General features: G+C 40.7%; 1 protein-coding gene across 3 annotated transcripts in view; it reads right to left on the bottom strand.

The window, feature by feature from the left end:
- LATS2 (large tumor suppressor kinase 2) overlaps positions 1-17,757 on the bottom strand; it is a 72,954-nt gene that overhangs the window by 45,299 nt on the left and 9,898 nt on the right. Inside the window, exon 2 of one of the 3 annotated variants that reach the window (XM_036106626.2) lies at positions 14,598-15,149. In XM_036106626.2, coding sequence (XP_035962519.1) covers positions 14,598-14,939 — 342 coding nt within the window. In that variant the 5' untranslated portion in view covers positions 14,940-15,149. Of the gene's footprint in view, positions 1-14,556; positions 15,150-17,757 lie in introns of those variants that run through there. The other 2 variants (XM_078070586.1, XM_078070587.1) reach the window with 2 other exon arrangements.

Here is a 17,757-nt window from a genome sequence, read left to right as displayed (position 1 = left end):
TGCCCCCTTTTTCTTTCTTATTTACTTTTTTGGGTAAGTTTGGCTAGAAGTTTATCAATCTTACTGATCTTTTCGAAGAACCAGGTTTTGGCTTCATTGACTTTCTCTATTGTTTGTTCTTACAGTTTGTTCTCTTTATTGTTTCCTTTCTTTGACTTACCTTGGGTTTAATTTATTGTTCTTTTTTCTAGCTTCCCAAAGGAGAGGCTTAGATGATTAATTTTAGACTTCTTTTCTAAATATACACTTAAAACTATGAATTTCCCTCTAAGTACTGCTTTAGCAAAATCTCACAAATTTTTATTATTCAGAACCAGTATTTTATAATTTCCTTTGTGATTTCTTTTCTGAGTCATGACTTGTTTAGAAGTGAGTTGTTTAACATCTACATATTTGGGGCTTTCAAAGATTTTAACTTTTTTCTAATTTAATTTCATTGTGGTCAGAGAACATATTCTGTAAGATTTCAATCTTTGAGAAGCTATTGAGACCTCTGTCTTAACAAATGGTCTATCTCCGTGAACATTCTATGTAAACTAGAAAAGAACGTATATTCTACATGTATTGAGTGTGATGTTTATAGATGTCAATTAGTTAAAGTGGGTAATAATGCTGTTCAATTCTCCTATATTCTTCCTGATTTATTTTTGTCTACCTATCCCATCAATTATTGAGAGGTGGGTTAAAATCTCCACATAATGATCATGGATTTGCAGATTTCTCCTTTAGTTCTTGCTCCATCTACTTCACTTCATATAATTTGAAGCTTGTGTTTAAATGCATACTCACTACCACATCTTCCTGATATATAGGCCCTTTATTATAAAGTGGTCCTCTTTGTCTCAAGTAATACTCATCCTGAAGGGTACTATCTGATATTAATATTGCCACTGCATCTATTTTATGTTTATACCTTGCATGGCTTATCTTTTCCCAGACTTTTGTTTGCAGTCTATTTGTGTCCTTGTATTTAAGAAGTGTGTCTTATAGACAGGATATAGTTGAATCTTGCTTTTTTTATTCAGTATGACAACCTCTGCCTTTTGAGTGAAGTGCTTAATCCCTTTAAGTGAATGTAATTATTAATATGGTTTTATTTAAGCCTGCCATTCCTAATTATCTCGTCTGTTTGTTCCTTTGTCCCTGCTTCCTGGCCTCCTTTCATGTTAATCAAAGTTTTCTTTGTATTCCATTTTATTTATTTTTTTAAAAGATTTTATTTATTTATTTGAGAGGGAGAGAGAACAAGCGAGAGCACAAGAGCAGGGCGGGGGAGAAGCAGACTCCCCGATGAGCAGGGAGCCCAATGCGGGGCTCCATGTGGGGCTCGATCCCAGGACTGGGACCATGACCTGAGCCGAAGGCAGCCGCCCAACCGACTGAGCCACCCAGGCACCCCTGTATTCCATTTTAATTCCTTAATTGGCTCTCTAGCTTTAGCTCTTTGAATTCTATTTTAGTGACTGCTCTATAAACTGCAATATAGATTTTTAATTTATCATAATCTACTTAAGTGTTAATTTTTAATTACATCAGAAGAAACACAGAAACCTTGCAATAATACAATTCCATTTAACCCCTTATCCATAGTGTCCTATGCTGTTACATCGTATGTGTAATAAACCCATTATTACAGTGTAAATTTTGTTTTAAGTACTGACATATCTTTTAAAGAAATTAGGAGAAAGGAACAAATTAGTCTTTTATACTTGTTGATATTTACCATTCCTAGTGCTCTTCATTCCTTCCTGTATATTCTGTATTTCTTTTACTGCAAATGGTGACAAATTTTCTCGGATTTTTGTTTCCCTGGAAATGTCTTCACTTCCATTTCTGAAGGACAGTTCTGCTACATACAGAATTCTCAGTGGATAGATTTTCTTTTTCCTTCAGCACTCTGGTAAATGAGAAAGAGTCCAGCCAGAAGCAACCAGGCATTAAGAGGAAGGATCTCAGGTCTCAGACATCTCTGAATCCTCAGTGCTTAGCACAGTGCATAACGCCTCCTAGATGCTCAATAAACATGCACTCAAAGAAGGACTGCAAACATTATTTGGGTTTACTTCTGGTTCTGCCAGCCATTTACTACTACCGAACGTTACTCAACTTCTAGGCAAAACTAACTTGCATGAAACAATCAAAGAACAAGGCTCCTGGAGTAATTTCACTTTTAAAAAAATCTAACATAAGGAAAGCAGTAGAGATGTCTTCCAAAATTTATGAATAAACATGTGCTCTGCAGCATTATTTATAATAGTAAAAAACTTGAAACAATTTCATTGTCCAAAATTAGGGAAATTATTAAATTCTGGCAGACTCCCATGATGGCATGTAAATGTTTTAGGTTACTATTTTTACTGATATGAAGACATGCTTTGTATATAAATGTTGAGGGAAAAATATTCAGGATACAAAACAAGAAAAAGCCAGATCTGAATTTTTGATTCTTAGTTCCACTACTTAGTAGGCACATTATTTACCTTGTGCCAGTAAACCTGTAGCCAGTTTTTTCATCTGTAAATGTTGACAAAAACAGAATCTTCCTTGCAGGCTTGTTGAGAGGATTGATATTCACATAGTAATTGCTCAGAAATATTAATTTCATTAATAAGTAGTTCCACAATATTAACCATGTAGTCATAAAAATTACACTAAATTTAAAATGTTTATTTTGTTGAATGTGATAATAGTATTGTGATTATGTTTTTATTCTGTTGTGCTTTTTATTTTTTTCTGTCTTTCACAGATATGTTTAAATATAGGAGTATATGAGTGATAAGTGAAATGATGCCTGGTATTTGTTTTGAAAATATTCTAGATGTTATATTTGAATTAAATGTTTATTCTAAAAATTACTGCAGAGATAGATGCTATTGTACTTTCTTTTTTAAGATTTCATTTACTTAGGGGCGCCTGGGTGACTCAATCGTTGGGCATCTGCCTTCTGCTCAGGTCATGATCCCGGGGTCCTGGGATCGAGCCCCATGTTGGGCTCCCTGTGTTCCCTCTCTTGCTGTCTCTTTCTGGCAAATAAATAAATAAAATGGAACACAAGCAGGGGGAGTGGGAGAGGGAGAAGCAGGCTTCCTTCCAAGCAGGGAGCCCGACGTGGGGCTCGATCCCAGGACCCCGGGATCATGACCCGAGCTGAAGGCAGACGCCCAACGACCGAGTTACCCAGGTGCCCTGATGCTACTGTACTTTTAAATTTTTTCCAAAATAAAAAGTTAATCAAAACAACCATAAAAGGAAATATAATATGGTCAAATAGCAATGATTATCCCTGGACAGTGGGTTGATGGGTCAATTCTACTATATGGAAATATCTTACTTTTATAAATGGTAGGGTGATGGCTATATCTGTTTCTTTCTCTTTCAAGTTTCATGGGTGAAACTGAGAGGCTTGTAGCTTTGGGTCTGCCCCTCACTTGCTGTATAGTCTTAAACTGACCACATCACCTCTCTGGGTCTCAGTTAATTTAACTGTGTGACAAGCCATGTGGGCTAGATAATCCCTAAGACCCTGTGTAGACCTACCATGGCTCTCTGGATGGTACTGATAAAAATGGGAATTCAGAAAAGGGAGAACCCCACATGTGCTGGAATGAATAGATGGAAAAGGCCACAAAGATGAATCATGGAAGAAGTGGGACTTGAGTGGGCAGAGCATGGCTGGGCTGGCGGAGAGTGCATTCCAGGTAGGGTAAACAGCATGAGTAAAGCCAGTGTGGGAGAAAGTCACCCAGCTTGGTGGCAGCTGGTGTGTAAAGAGGCAAACACAGCTGGAGCAAGCAGGATGGGCTGGTAATGAGAGAAATAATCAAGTTTGGTAAGTGGAGATCAGATGGTAGGAAAAGGAGGGGAGTGGCTACCAAGGGAGTGGCTGATTGTCACCTTTTAGGAAAGGTTCACCGGCAGAAATACTGGGTCAGGGGGACTACTTAGAAGAATCCAGGTATAGAGCAGAGTGTTAGCACTGAAAAGACATAGATGTGAAAGCTATGCAGGAGAAAAAATAGGTACTGGGGAAAGTACGCATTAATATAATGACTAAAGTAGAGATTACAGTCAAAGACAAGTCACTTTACATTCTTTCTGGTCTGCAACACAACCCATGGGGTAGGAGTAATTGTTATCCCCAGGGTATAGATGAAAGATCATGAGGCTCAGAAAGGTAGGCTGTTAGCCCATGGTGACAGCCAGTATGACATGTGGTTATCCTCTGGTTCCTTAACGAAATCTACTGACTTACTGATATCCTTTCCTCCTCACTAACAGAAGCCCCGGTTCTGTCAGGGACAGCCATATGCCCAACTGAAGTACACATTTCCAAGGCTGCTTTATAACCTCTTGTGATCAGGTGACTAGGTTCTGGCCAGTGAGGTATGGAGGAAAGCTCTTTAAGGAAGAGCCAGAGCTAGAACAGCACTTTTGCTGCCATATTCCTGCTTCTTGTACAAACTGTTGACTCTGGGGGAGGTGCCACCTGGTGCACCTGGAAATGGAAGCCTCTTATTAAGGAGAACAGAACTGAAAGAGAGTAGGAGCCTGGGGCCTTGATGACACTGAAGAACCACCATGTTGGCCATATCCTGCCAACTTCCAGCCTTCTTTTGTTAGGCCACTTATGGATATTAAGCTCTGTAGCTGCGAATCTATCACCAGCAGCTTAATTCAATTCCCAAATCATAATCAAGAGCAAGCTTAGTCAGAATTGAAATGCAGTCTGTCTAACAGCTGGAGATATCTGTTGAGCATTCACTATTTATCCAGGACTATGCTAGATGGTTAGGGTAAGGGTGAGGGCATGGGAGAATGGTACAAAGGGAAGAGAAATTTCCTATGGTTTCCCATAACTCCAGGAAAAACAGCAAGTACACTTATGAAAATTCAAATTGTCACACTGAAAAATAAGTCAATTATATAAAATCACAAATTTGAAAAATATAATTATGAAAAACATCTCCTTTCCAAATATACTTACTAAAGAAAAGAAAGAGGAAATACAAATCAAAACCACAATGAGGGGGCGCCTGGGTGGCTCAGTTGGTTAAGCGTCTGCCTTCGGCTCAGGTCATGATCCCAGGGTCCTGGGATGGAGCCCCACATCGGGCTCCCTGCTCAGTGGGGAGCCCGCTTCTCCCTCTCTCTCTCTGCCCTTCCCCCTGCTTGTGCTCTCTCTCTCTCTGTCAAATAAATAAAATCTAAAAAAAAAAAAAAGAAAAAAGAAAAAACCACAATGAGATACCACTTCACACCAGTCAGAATGGCTAAAATTAACAAGTCAGGAAACAAAAGATGTTGGCGAGGATTCGGAGAAAGGGGAACCCTCTTACACTGCTGCTGGGAATGCAAGCTGGTGCAGCCACTCTGGGAAACAGTGTGGAGGTTCCTCAAAAAGTTAAAAATAGAGCTATCCTACAACCCAGCAATACACTACTAGATATTTACCCAAGGGATACAAACATAGTGATTCAAAGCAGCACAAGCACCCCCATGTTTATAGCAGCAAAGTCCACAACAGCAAACTATGGAAAGAGCCTAGATGTCCATCAACAGATGAATGGATAAAGAAGATGTGGTATATATATATATACAATGGAATATTATGCAACCATCAAAAAAATGAAATCTTACCATTTGCAATGATGTGGATAGAACTAGAAGGTATTATGCTAAGTGAAATAAGTCTATCAGAGAAAGACAATTATCATCTGATTTCACTCATGTAGAATTTAAGAAACAAAACAGAGGATCATAGGGGAAGGGAGGGAAAGATAAAATAAGATGAAATCAGAGATGGAGACAAACCATAGACTTTTAACTATAGGAAACAAACTGAGGGTTGCTAGAGGGCTGGTGGATGGGGGGATGTGGTAACAGGGTGATGGACATTAAGGAGGGCATGCGATGTGATGAGCACTAGGTGTTATATGCAACTGATGAATCACTGAACTCTACCTCTGAAACTAATAATACACTATATGTTCATTAATTGAATTTAAATAAAATAATTTAAAAAAAAGACAATAAAGAAATCCAAGATGAATAAAACATAGTATATAAAAATTGCATGATGAACACATTTTGCATTAAACTTGAGAACTATGAACTTCTGGTAACTGAATTTTAACACCAAAATAAGCAGCAGCTGGGTAGTGACTATGTTAATAGAGGTGGCTTTTTTGTTGTTAAGTCTGAAATTTATAATAACTGTATTAAAAGTAGCTTAAAAGAAATTGTTGCTAAAGGACATAAAAGGTAGGGGCACCTGGGTGGCTCAGTTGGTTCACTGTCTGCCTTTGGCTCAGGTCATGATCCCCAAATTCCAGGATCAGCCTCACACCGGACTCCCTGCTCAGCGGGGAGCCTGCTTCTCCCTTGGCCCCCGCCGCTCCCACTGCTTGTCTCTCTCTCAAATAAATAAATAAAATTAAATAAAAAAATAAAGGACATAAAAAAACTCAATTTCCTTGTTGGGTTATTTCACTTCTCTGTACATCCATAAATGGGTTGGCAATGACAGAAACAGTGTAAGGAGCCCCAAAACAGACTGCAGGCCAACACAAGGCTCAGATCTTAGAGCCACTTCCCAGGGCCGACTCCATCAAGTTCAATGCAGAGCTGAGGTTCCAGGCAGTAATGAATGACTCTCAACCCTGGCTGCACCTTAGTCACATCTGAGACCCATCAGGAAGGGCTCCTACCCAGGGCCCACTCCTCACCAAATGAATTCAATCTCTGGTGCTGTGGCTTGGGTGGCAGTATTTTTTCAACACTTCCCAGGTTGGAAAACCACTGGGTGCAAGAAAAGGAGGACCAAATAATGATTCCAAACCTTCTATAGCACTTATAATATCTGCCTATGCAGCACTTTTAAGGGGAAAAGCACTATGCTATAGAATATATTAAAATGCTCATTAATCACCTGCTAGGGTTGCATGATCCATCGAACGGCCACAACCATATATATATAACAGCAAATAATCATTTAGGTAGAAAACTGCTCAGTGTGAATAATAGGTATTAGGTAAACAACATTTGTGATCTCCAATATTTTCCACATTATGACACATACAGAAAATATTAATAGTTGTACTGCTTGTTTGGATTAAGGGAAAAGGTTGTTCAAAGAGGACGCGAGGACCCAGCTTCCTGAGGGCAGCCAGAACGAACACCTCAGCAAACTCGTAGCCTGTCATATCTAAACACCAGCCAGGGCGCTCTGCTCTGCACACAAAACATTCTGGGGAACAAAGCAAGCTGAATGTCCAGAGAGTGCCGCTCCTGGGGTTGTTAGGGCTTGTCCTCCCCAGAAGGCAGGCCTTGCCTACCTGTCTGCCAACTACTTTCTTGCAAATCCTCTAGGACTGCAAAATCCTGTGTTGGCCAGGAGTTGTACCATGCACAAATGTAAATCACTCAGGGAGGAGAGAAAAGATGTTCCTCAAAAGATGCATTTTGGTCTTGATGTACTAGATTTTGCATTGCATTTTAAGAGGAAAATGGATCCAATCTCAGACACTTAGAGCCCCCCTCAAAAAAAGTTTTCTGCTACTTAAAACTGAAGAACTATCCCACTTTATTACCACATACTTATTGCCACAATTAAGAATACAAAACAAACTATTAAACTGACAAACAGATGTGTTGTTTCGTAGTAGCAGTATTCATTGTTGGAGTCATTCATTGTTGAAAATATAAAGGCAATTTAAAAATTTTCTAAAGAAACTTGGCAAATAAAAACTGTAAAAATGCTCTTATCATTTGTCCTAGTAATTCCATTTCTAAAATTCATTCGAAGTGAATCAGTGCTATCCATAAAGATTTACGTAGAAGGATGTTCATCACAGTGTTTAATTAAAGAAGGAAGCCATCAGACTGAGGTGATTCTAAGACCTTATGCCCATGTAAGCAAACCAAACCTAAGTCTGTAATGCCTGAAGGCTAAAAAAATCAAAACCTAAGGACAACCAATCATAAACAGCCACCTAGGCTTTCCCAAATAAGGTAACTGCTTAAGCTGTGGACAATCGAATAATTTTCTTGCTTTGCTTCTGCCTCTGCTCTCTGAAAGTCTTTCCCTGAGCGACTGTCAGTGGAGTGCTCCTAACCACTTCTGGTTTGCCGCCACCAACTGGAATCATTTTTGCTCAGATAAACTTTAAAATATGCTTCAGTTTACCTCTTAACACCAGTTATGCATAATAAATTATAGTACTATTTGAACAATGGAATACAACACAGGCGTTAAAAATGAAAATGTTTATAGCAAAACGTTTACCCCTTCATTCATACATCAGATGTTTTTGAGAGTTTGCAGTTTTAGGTACTAGAGTATGATGACCAGAACAAAGCCACTGCCTAATGAGGATTAACTCTAAAGAGAGAAATGGATATTACATGAAATACACAACTAAACATTTAGTAACAAGTTCTCATAAATGCTATGAAAGGAAATTTCTGTAATGAGAGAGAATAAAACAGAGGGATCTGGTTTAGACTAGGGGGTCAGAAAATGCTTTTCTGAATCCAGGACAGCAAGACAAGCCTTCAAAGAGGAGTAGGCATTATCCAGGAAGAAGGGGCCAGTGTTGAGAGGTCTGAGGAAAGGCAGTAAAGCCGGCTGGGTCAGACACCAACTGCTGGAAAAGGGGTGCCACCTGAGGCTGTGGGATGGGCCTTGCCCACAGGTCAGGAGCTTCATCCCAAGTGCAGTGGAAAGCTTTCCAGAAGGAAATGACAGGATTTTTCCTTTTTAGAATGATCCCTCAGAGGGTTCTGTGCAGGGAACAGATGAGGAGAGGGGCCAGGAGGAGTGGCAATGTCAGCACGTTTCTATATTTTCCAAACTTACACAATGAACACTATTTCTTTAATAACTAGGGGGGAGCTTGTGTGGGGTGGGGTGGGAGAAGGGTATGACACAAGGGTATGATGTGCTTGTGTCTTGTCAAACTAATTTTAAATATCCTACTTTAACAAAGTATAAGATTTATCTTTTGGCAAGGCCAGATTTAATTTGAAAAGCTAAAAAAAAAAAAAAGTGGTGGTGGAAGGGGGAAGATAAGGAACTGCTACACCCAAAAGCCATTGTAATACAATTTCCTGTTACATTACTGGCATTCCTAAACTTAAGTGTTTCTTTTTTCTTTTCCTCTTATGAATATTTCAGGGCAGTAGCCGGTGTTTGGTGTTCGGTAATACTGAAAATTCGTTCCCTTTCCAGACAAGGGAGGAGGAGGAAATGTACTTGTTATCTAAACCTTTTCTACTTTTTTTCATTAGCAAAATACCTGTATTACAGAGAACTAATCCCGAGGCAGGATCTTGACACCAGGCTAAAGGAACAGCACTTCAGCGTTAACATTTCTGTAGGTCCCCATCTAGAGCTTTCCCGATGATGCCTACTGTTTGTTTAACACCTGTTAACCCGCTGCAAACATACAAAGAGGCCGAGGGGTGTTTGTGTCTCTCTCTTCCAACTTCCGACAAACCAGCGATGGCTTGGGCGCGGACCGGCACAGGGAACCTCCGCCGCAAAGTTTTCCAGGGGCACGCACAGCGCGTGCGCAAATCCCCACCGCGCAGGCCGCCGGCGAGCCGCGCACGAAGCCCCGCGCACACCAGGACGCGCCGGGACGCAGCCCCCAGAGGCCTGCGTACCACACGGCAGGTGCGACGACAGCATGACCACCTGTCCGCACAAGGCTAGGCATCAAGCATCCAATGCCCTAGAAATACAGAACTATGGAAGTCTGAATAGGAACAGTTCAAAAACAGGTGGAAGAATCAAGACCCTGCAGTAAGAAAGAATCTGAGTCGAACCCTAACAGGTGCCCGAATCCACGCTGGGGAAGATGGATGCCGACATTACCAGCCAACAGAATAATATGTTGAGGAAGCCCCCAGAACAAGCGAAGTGGAGGTGCGAGCAGGAGGAGGCCACGCCCCGCATCTGGGGCAGGTGCACAGGGGAGGAGTGGGTGGGGTGCCCCTGGAGAGGACCAGAAGGGGCCTGTGGCGAGGGACCTGACGACTGGAAGCGTTGAGAAAGTGCCGCCCGCCCCTGGACGTGGGAGAGGACCAAGTCACGGAGAAGAAAATCCCACCAGGACGGGCCAGCAACACACACGGTGCAAGTTAAAGACAGAGCTCTGCATGGCCACATTAAAGGGAGCACTGAAGTCTTTCCTCTCAAGTGTGTGTAACAAGTATGTCTAACCAACCCTTGCTGAAGATACAAGGTCAGTAAGAGCCGGGGGGTCGGGGGTCGGGTGCAGAGGAGAGCTCGAGTCACCTGCCTGACCACCCAAGCCATAGTTTCCTCTGCAATACTGGGGGAACGACTGGAAACCATCTCAAATGCTTGCTGTGTAGTTTCAATAATGAGGCTACCGACGCGAGTGCTTGTCGGACCGGTACTTGGCACAGGAGCGGCTGCCAACACCAGTGTCTGTCCTTCCTCTGAGACTCACAGGTCCCAGCAGGCCTCACCCCTCTGCAGTGCTATTTCCTTTGGCAAAAGGACCTGGGTTGAGGAATAACTTGCAGAATGGGTTAAGAAACTTGACTTTTCTGTACTTTTTGGCTTGAGAATACAAAGAAATTCACTCCCTTTTCCTATTAACCAGACTACCTCCAATTTATTTGTTGCTATGACCATTATTCTCAGGAAGCCTGCCTCTGAATATACACCCTGACCATCGGCTTTTTTCTTAGGCCAAATTTGGTGTAATAAATCAATTTGTTTACATTTCTTCCTACCCTCATTCCAATAAAGATTTAAGTCATTTAAACATTCACAATAAAGTGAGGAAAAATTGGATTAAGTCAGGATTGGGAAAATTATGCACACATAGAAATTCAGGACTGGAAGAATGTAGCTATGACAGGCCAGAGCCCTAAAGAGTCTTAAGGCTGCCACAGACTTGGCACCTCTCACAGCAGATCAATGAGGGAGGCTCATGAAGGTCAGGATATGGGCTGTCCACAGAGAAAGAGCACATGCTAATTGCTCAAGAAAGCAAAAAACATTTCTTGGTACTCACATCTGAAAGGCAGTTCTCACTTAAGTCTTTCTCTAAGGGACACAAAATGATAAAATGCTTAGCTATTCTGAGGAGTGCAGGAGCTACCGCTGAATAGGATTCTTGCCATCACTAGGCCCCTATGCCAGCCAGCCATCCCTGCACCCTGAGAAGCCCCGAGTATAGTGAGCCTGCCCCAATAGCACCCTTATACCTGTTAACCCACTGCAATTCAGTGAGATGACACAAGTCATATGCTTCCGAGAAGCAGACATGTTACATGTATTAACGTCGCTGCAAAATCAAATTAGTGGGGTGGGTTTTTTTTTTTTAGTATGTTTATTTATTTATTTGACAGAGAGAGGATGAGCAGGGGGCAGCGGGAGAGGGTTCAGGGAGCCCGATGCAGGGCTTGGTCCCAGGACCCCGGGATCATGACCTGAGCAGAAGGCAGACGCTTAACCAACTGAACCACCCACGCACCCCTAATTAGTGGTTTTTAAAACTTTGTCAGGAAGAAAAAGACGGAAAACCTGGTAATATGATCACTTGAAACCATTAAAAGAAAAAGTGAAACTAAGTTATATAAGATAAAAGCTAAATTTAAATTACCTATGTCAGTATGAAGAGTATCCAAATGATAAAAAATATGACACTCATAACCAAACACTTATCTTTCCTATTTCTTTAATCTATATTTAAAGAAAAGCTCCTGCCATAAGGAATATTAATCCACTGGCCTTTTTTTTCCTGTAGAAATTTTCATAAGTTTTTAATAACTTATGTGCAAAAATATTTTAGATACTGCATCATTTGACATATACACTATATCATTACACAGAAAATACTTAGTCTTTTACTTTTCCTGGAAATTTACATTAAAAATATTTTAATTAAAAATATACCCCGGTGGGGGCTGGAGCGCCTGGGTGGCTCAGTCAGTTAAGCATCTGACTCTTGGTTTCAGCTCAGGTCATGATCTCAGTGTTGTGAGACTGAGCCCTGAGTTGGCTTCACGCTCAGTGGGGAGTCTGCTGGAAAATCTCTCCCTCAACCTCTGCCCCTCCCCTCCGCACTCTCTTGTGTGTGCACACTCTTTCTAAAAATAAATAAATCTTAAAAAAATACACACACACAGGGGTGCCCGGCTGGCTCAGTCAGAAGGGCATGCGACTCTTGATCTCAGGGTGTTGAGTTCAAGCCCCACGTTGGGTATAGAGATTACTTAAATTAAAAAAAAAAAGGTTAAAAAAATATACCCATCCATGCTAGTTACATGGGTGTGATTCACTGGGTGAAATTCACTGAGCTGTACACTTAGGAATCATGTACTTTTCTTATGTAAATTTTATTTTAATAAAAAGTTTAAAAGAAAACACTCAAGTAAATATTTTCAGTAAGTCTCAGGTCAAATAAAGTGGGAAAAAATGTATGCACATGTATATGCAATGGATAAAATAGTGCATATAAAAGTGTGTATCACCAGGAAGACCTTGAGAAAACATGGAGTTTACTGCCATTCTGATTAATATCAGGGTCAAAAATGACAAAGTACAAGAGAATAAAACTGAACCTAAATTAAAAGGCAATACAGGAGGAGACAAAGGAAAATGAAAAGCTGCAACACTAGGTACTCTCTGTACCAATTATACTGGATCTGATAATCTGCTTTATTGAAGAAACACACAACTCTAGAGGTACTATTGATTGTTTCCACTCACATTATTCAGATTCTCATAATGATGTTCTGACCAGGATTCTCTGAAAGCAAATGCACCCTGTATATAGACCAAAAACAGTCCGAATTGGAGGGTCAGGGTGAAGGCAGAGCTGTTTTACTTTATAGAGTAACACTATACACCAAAGTGATTATTTCAGAACCATTAAATATGACAAATGGAGTCCTTTCTGCTAGCAATTAACATAAATTAAATGTTGGTGGGAACTTCATTGGTGTCATGATCCTTAATTTTACTGTATTTGTATTTTACTGTCTTGGATACAGCACCAGCTTCATTATTTCTTGCACTGTAATTACCACTAATGGATTTTGCCATAATGAGATCCCACCTGTATTCTGGATTATTTGCTTCACTTGTTTCTTTTTATCACAGCTGAAACACAACTGCAAAGAACACCCTGCTCTGATTACCTCTTTTGTTTGCAAGTGATTTATAGAAGATTTTAGGCTTTGCTGTTGGGTTTCAAGTCTCTGCAGTCTTACTCTAGTATTTCCCCAGGACTGCTCCTTCCTACTTTCAAAACCATCAAGTTTTGTTTGTCAAGGGATAGCACTTGGCAGCATATTTAACTTCATATTTTCACAATGAGAAAGGTCATGCCTCTGCTGTCAGCTTCCACTGCTAAAACACTCTGCACCACATTATTCATGATCCTGTGTTTTATAAAAGCAACTTTCAACACAACAATGCTTGCTTCACACAAGTTAATCCCAATATATCCCAAAGTGTCAAGGAAGTGCCCTGCAAAATAGCACGATTAGTTTCACAAACATGTCATCTGAGAAAAATAAATTCTCTAGTTAAATTCTATGGTAAGCAACTACAACAAGAAGGTTGAGATAGCTTTTGGAAATAAAAGAGGGCATTGTTAGCCTTTTCCTGTGACTGTGAGGCCAGGAGTAGGTAATTAGGTTATTTCTAAGAAACTACAAGTGCTCAAGCCATCTAGATGTGCTTTGAGCATGAAATCTTACTAATTTTCCAAGGCAGCAAAAATACCTACCTTATTTCCATTTTCATGCAACTGAGACTTTTAAGATGACAGATGGTAACAAAGCATTAGCTTTCAGAAGTTCTTTTATAAGGCAATTACATTTTTACAGTTAGATTTTACTAAATACATTTTTACATGGTTGGACACTAGTTCCATTTTACATGGTCCTGCCCCTCAACCTGGGTTTTACGTGGCTATGTGAATCAACACAGGATCATAAATGTATAGCTAGAAGTTGTGTATTTATGTATCATTGTTGCCACCTCCATTAATGTGTCCCTTATTCTCAAGCAACGGAGAAGTCAGACTATGTTGCCACCACTTTGATGACTTCTCAAGCTTGATCATTTCCTTAACATAGTCTCCTATAACGGTATACATACTGTTTTTTAAAATAGGAGAAAGCAGAGTCTAAGGAAGAGCCAAATAATGTTAATCAACCTTTCCCTTAACTAAGTAAAATGAATGCACAAGCCAGAAACAAGGGAAGTCAGTACCTTCCCCATGACAGCTCAGAATAAGCCCAAATAAACCCCAAAGAAAGGACTAAGTGTGAAAGCCCTTCTCAACGTCACAAGGACAGAACAGAATTTCAGTAGAGTTCAGACACTTCTGGATCTTGCCTGAAAAGGAAAAGCGGACAAAAAGACCCTTCTGGAGAGAGGGTGGAAAACAATGCGATGGCACATTGGAAGGGCCTCGGGTTTTGACCTAGAAACACTTCTCTCAGCCTTCAAGTGGCAAGCACAGGATGTTTGGCTTCTCAGCTGTGCTCGGATGGACTACTTACTGTAACTGCCACCGCAGGAGCCTCGGGGAGGTTACACCCACCTGGTCACATCCCGCATTCACCAGTTCCTGCAGCATCTGTCGGTTCACTTCGGCAGCTGCGGAAGTGCCGGACTCATTAGCAAAAGGCAACAGGGAGTATCTGATTTCTCTCAAAGCTTTCTGATAAGGTCCGAACTTTGGGGTAGCTCTCATCTGCTGTTGCTGCCTGGCAGCATCCTTGCCCCCCAGGACTTTGGTGGCCAGGGAAACATCGCTGTTTGGTCCCACAGGCAGCCCCTGAGCGGAAGACTTGGCCGGCTGCTTTAAGCCCTCTCGAATCTCCTGCAGTCGCTGGCGGCTATTTCCAGAGTAAGTTGTGGCAGGAAAAGTCTTTGGCCTCATTGTTAGTCCAGTTTCCTTTTACCATAAATACAATCTTCTTAAAGTGTTTTATTATTTAAAAAAAAAAAAACAAACTGTCAACAGTATCAGTTAGTTGTAAACATACTTTCAAAACAATTTCCTTTTGAAAATCTTCTTTCCTTCAATTTTTGTAGTTCCTATAGAGAACCTAAAATTTTCCAGAGTCTTCATTTTGAAGATCATCGCTATCTGAAAAAGAAAATGGAAAGAACATATTCATTTGTGGTTTTCACATACTGCTAACAAGAGTTTTCAGAAATGGACAATGATCTTGAAAATATTCCACTTGGAAGGATTAAGAAAGAACACATCACCTCTCAGAAATGATAAAAATACCGTTCAACTCTGGTTGGTGCACATGACATCTAGGGCTGTCCCAAGATGTTTCCTGTAATATGTAATCTGCAATAAAGTAAATCTCTACAAGCTCATACTGACTTAGAAATATTTGACTCAGGCAAGAAGAGAGAGTAGTATTAACAATTGATAGCTCATTTAAAGTAATTCATTATAATATAATTTCATTTTGAAATTTACAGCTTGAGTATTTAAGGATTAAACTTTCTACATGAGGTCTTGGATTTCTGGCTTGTTCCTAATAACCACTCAACTCATAACCCACACCTTTGTCTCTTATCTCCGTGATTTTACTAACTCTCCCCCACCCCAGCTCTGAACCTGTGGTCCTTCCATGTCTTTGGAAATTACTCCTTATAAAGCCCTCCCAAACTTCCTGGAAGATACCACAAAACTCATCACATTAAAGGTGTCCTATATTGCAACTGAAAGCAGTTCTAACACAATGTGCTGTAAGACTTTGAAGGTAACTACTCCCTGGTTTTTTTACAAAGTAGTGAAGTTCTTATCAGCATTGTGACCTAAATACCTTTCTTGCAGAAACTGATACTTACATGGAAGGGGACTGGTAAAAGTATATGGGTGATTTCTTTCAGAGTCACTATGACCATACTAACAAGTGGCTATATCAATAAGTTATTCATACAGATCACCTACTACTTCAGCATGGAAACGGCTTGTACATATGGAACTAGAGATCAGGGGCGCCGGGGTGGCTCAGTCGTTAAGCGTCTACCTTTGGCTCAGGTCATGATCCCAGGGTCCTGGGATCGAGCCCCACATCGGGCTCTCTGCTCAGCAGGAAGCCTGCTTCTCCCTCTCCCGCTCCCCCTGCTTGTGTTCCCTCTCTCTCTGTGTCTCTCTCTGGCAAATAAATAAATAAAATCTTAAAAAAAAAAAAAAGGACTAGAGATCACAAAGCCATTTTCTGATAGTGAATTATACCTACCCCAGGCCTAATTCACTGACCACTCTGTTGTTCTTGCATTCCGAAAACAAAATGGAGTCCAACCCAATACTGCCCTTAGCAGCCAGCTCTCCTGGAAGCAGGATCTAGCTCAAGTCACTTGCTGACTGGGTGACCTTGGACAAGTCCTTTAACTTCCCTCACCCTCCCTGGGTGAAACAGATGACACCACTTGGTGAGAGGGCAGTGGTGAGCACTGAGCAAGACCATGCATGGAACTGGCTCAGTAGCACTTGGAACATAGAAGTCTTTGGTAAACGACGCTTTCTACTACTCGTGTTACTATTATTTGTGTAATTAGCTGTCATCACCAGAGCACAGATGCCCACTGGTGGCAAAAGCAAAGGCCTGCCGCACAGCCTCTGGGCTCACACCTGAAGCTCTAGTGGTCCCTCTCCCCGTCCCTCCTCTTCTGCCCTCACTCATTTCACTCCTTTTAACCCACAGAAGTCTAAGAGCAAACTGTAAAGGAAAAGCATTTTGCATTTTAATGAACAAAGAAAAATCAATTCAAAAAAGAGCAGTCTTTAAAAGGACAGGGCAAAGGGCTCTGGACTTTTTGTTTCAGTAAGGAATTTTAGAACTGTAAAATGGAAATCTGCTTCACAGACTTTGTCTTGCAGAAAGAAAAATGATTGCTAATATTTATCCAGTATCTACTATGTGCCAGGCTCTAAGAGTTCTATGTGAATTTACTTATATAGATCTATTTCATAATCATATAGGACCATAAATCTGAAGAAATGACATTAAAATTACTATTCTTAGAGGTGGGGAGATGGAAGGTCTTAAAAGGTTCTAACTATTGTTCTCAATGAAACTGAGGGAAGATTCTATTTAGAAAGTAAGAATCAGACTAAATACATTTTTCAACATGAAATCTATATTTTAATGCACAACATCTAAAGTAAAGTCACCGAAATGACTGTTTTAAGACATTGCAGACAGTGAACAATTAGATCCAAGAATTGCTGAGATTTCCCTGGGGCCTGGACCAGAGTGTTGGCAGGGGGCCAGAAGCCCAGAGCTCTGCTTAATTGGTGTAAAATGGGCATATTGCAACCACACTCATTTTCAGTGACTTCGTGGTCTAAGCATCTGTTTTGAAATACCTAACTTTCTAAAACCATGAATTCCCATTCCAGCAAAAATAGAGAGATTCTCAAGGAGCTGCGAAGCACGTATGGAGAATCCTGATTGACTCTCGCTATGTCTGAGAAAAGGCAGGAGAATTGTATCTTTTCCTGTGGGAATTTACACAAATCACTTTATTTCCAATCTCTAGGGTCTTTTTTCCCTTTTTTTGAAAACTGAAACACACAAGACATAAATTATCCTATTTTCACAATAAATAATCAGGGAGGGTTTCTTTGCAGTCAAAATGTATTCACCCTTCCTCTACCATCTACTCATCTATGCCCCATCCACCCACCTATCCACCTTGCAAGCATTCATCAAGAGCCTACTAAGTCT

Source organism: Halichoerus grypus, chromosome 4 (genome assembly GCF_964656455.1).
Source record: "Halichoerus grypus chromosome 4, mHalGry1.hap1.1, whole genome shotgun sequence".
Classification (NCBI taxonomy): domain Eukaryota; kingdom Metazoa; phylum Chordata; class Mammalia; order Carnivora; family Phocidae; genus Halichoerus; species Halichoerus grypus.
This window is presented reverse-complemented; position numbering and strand designations above follow the sequence as displayed.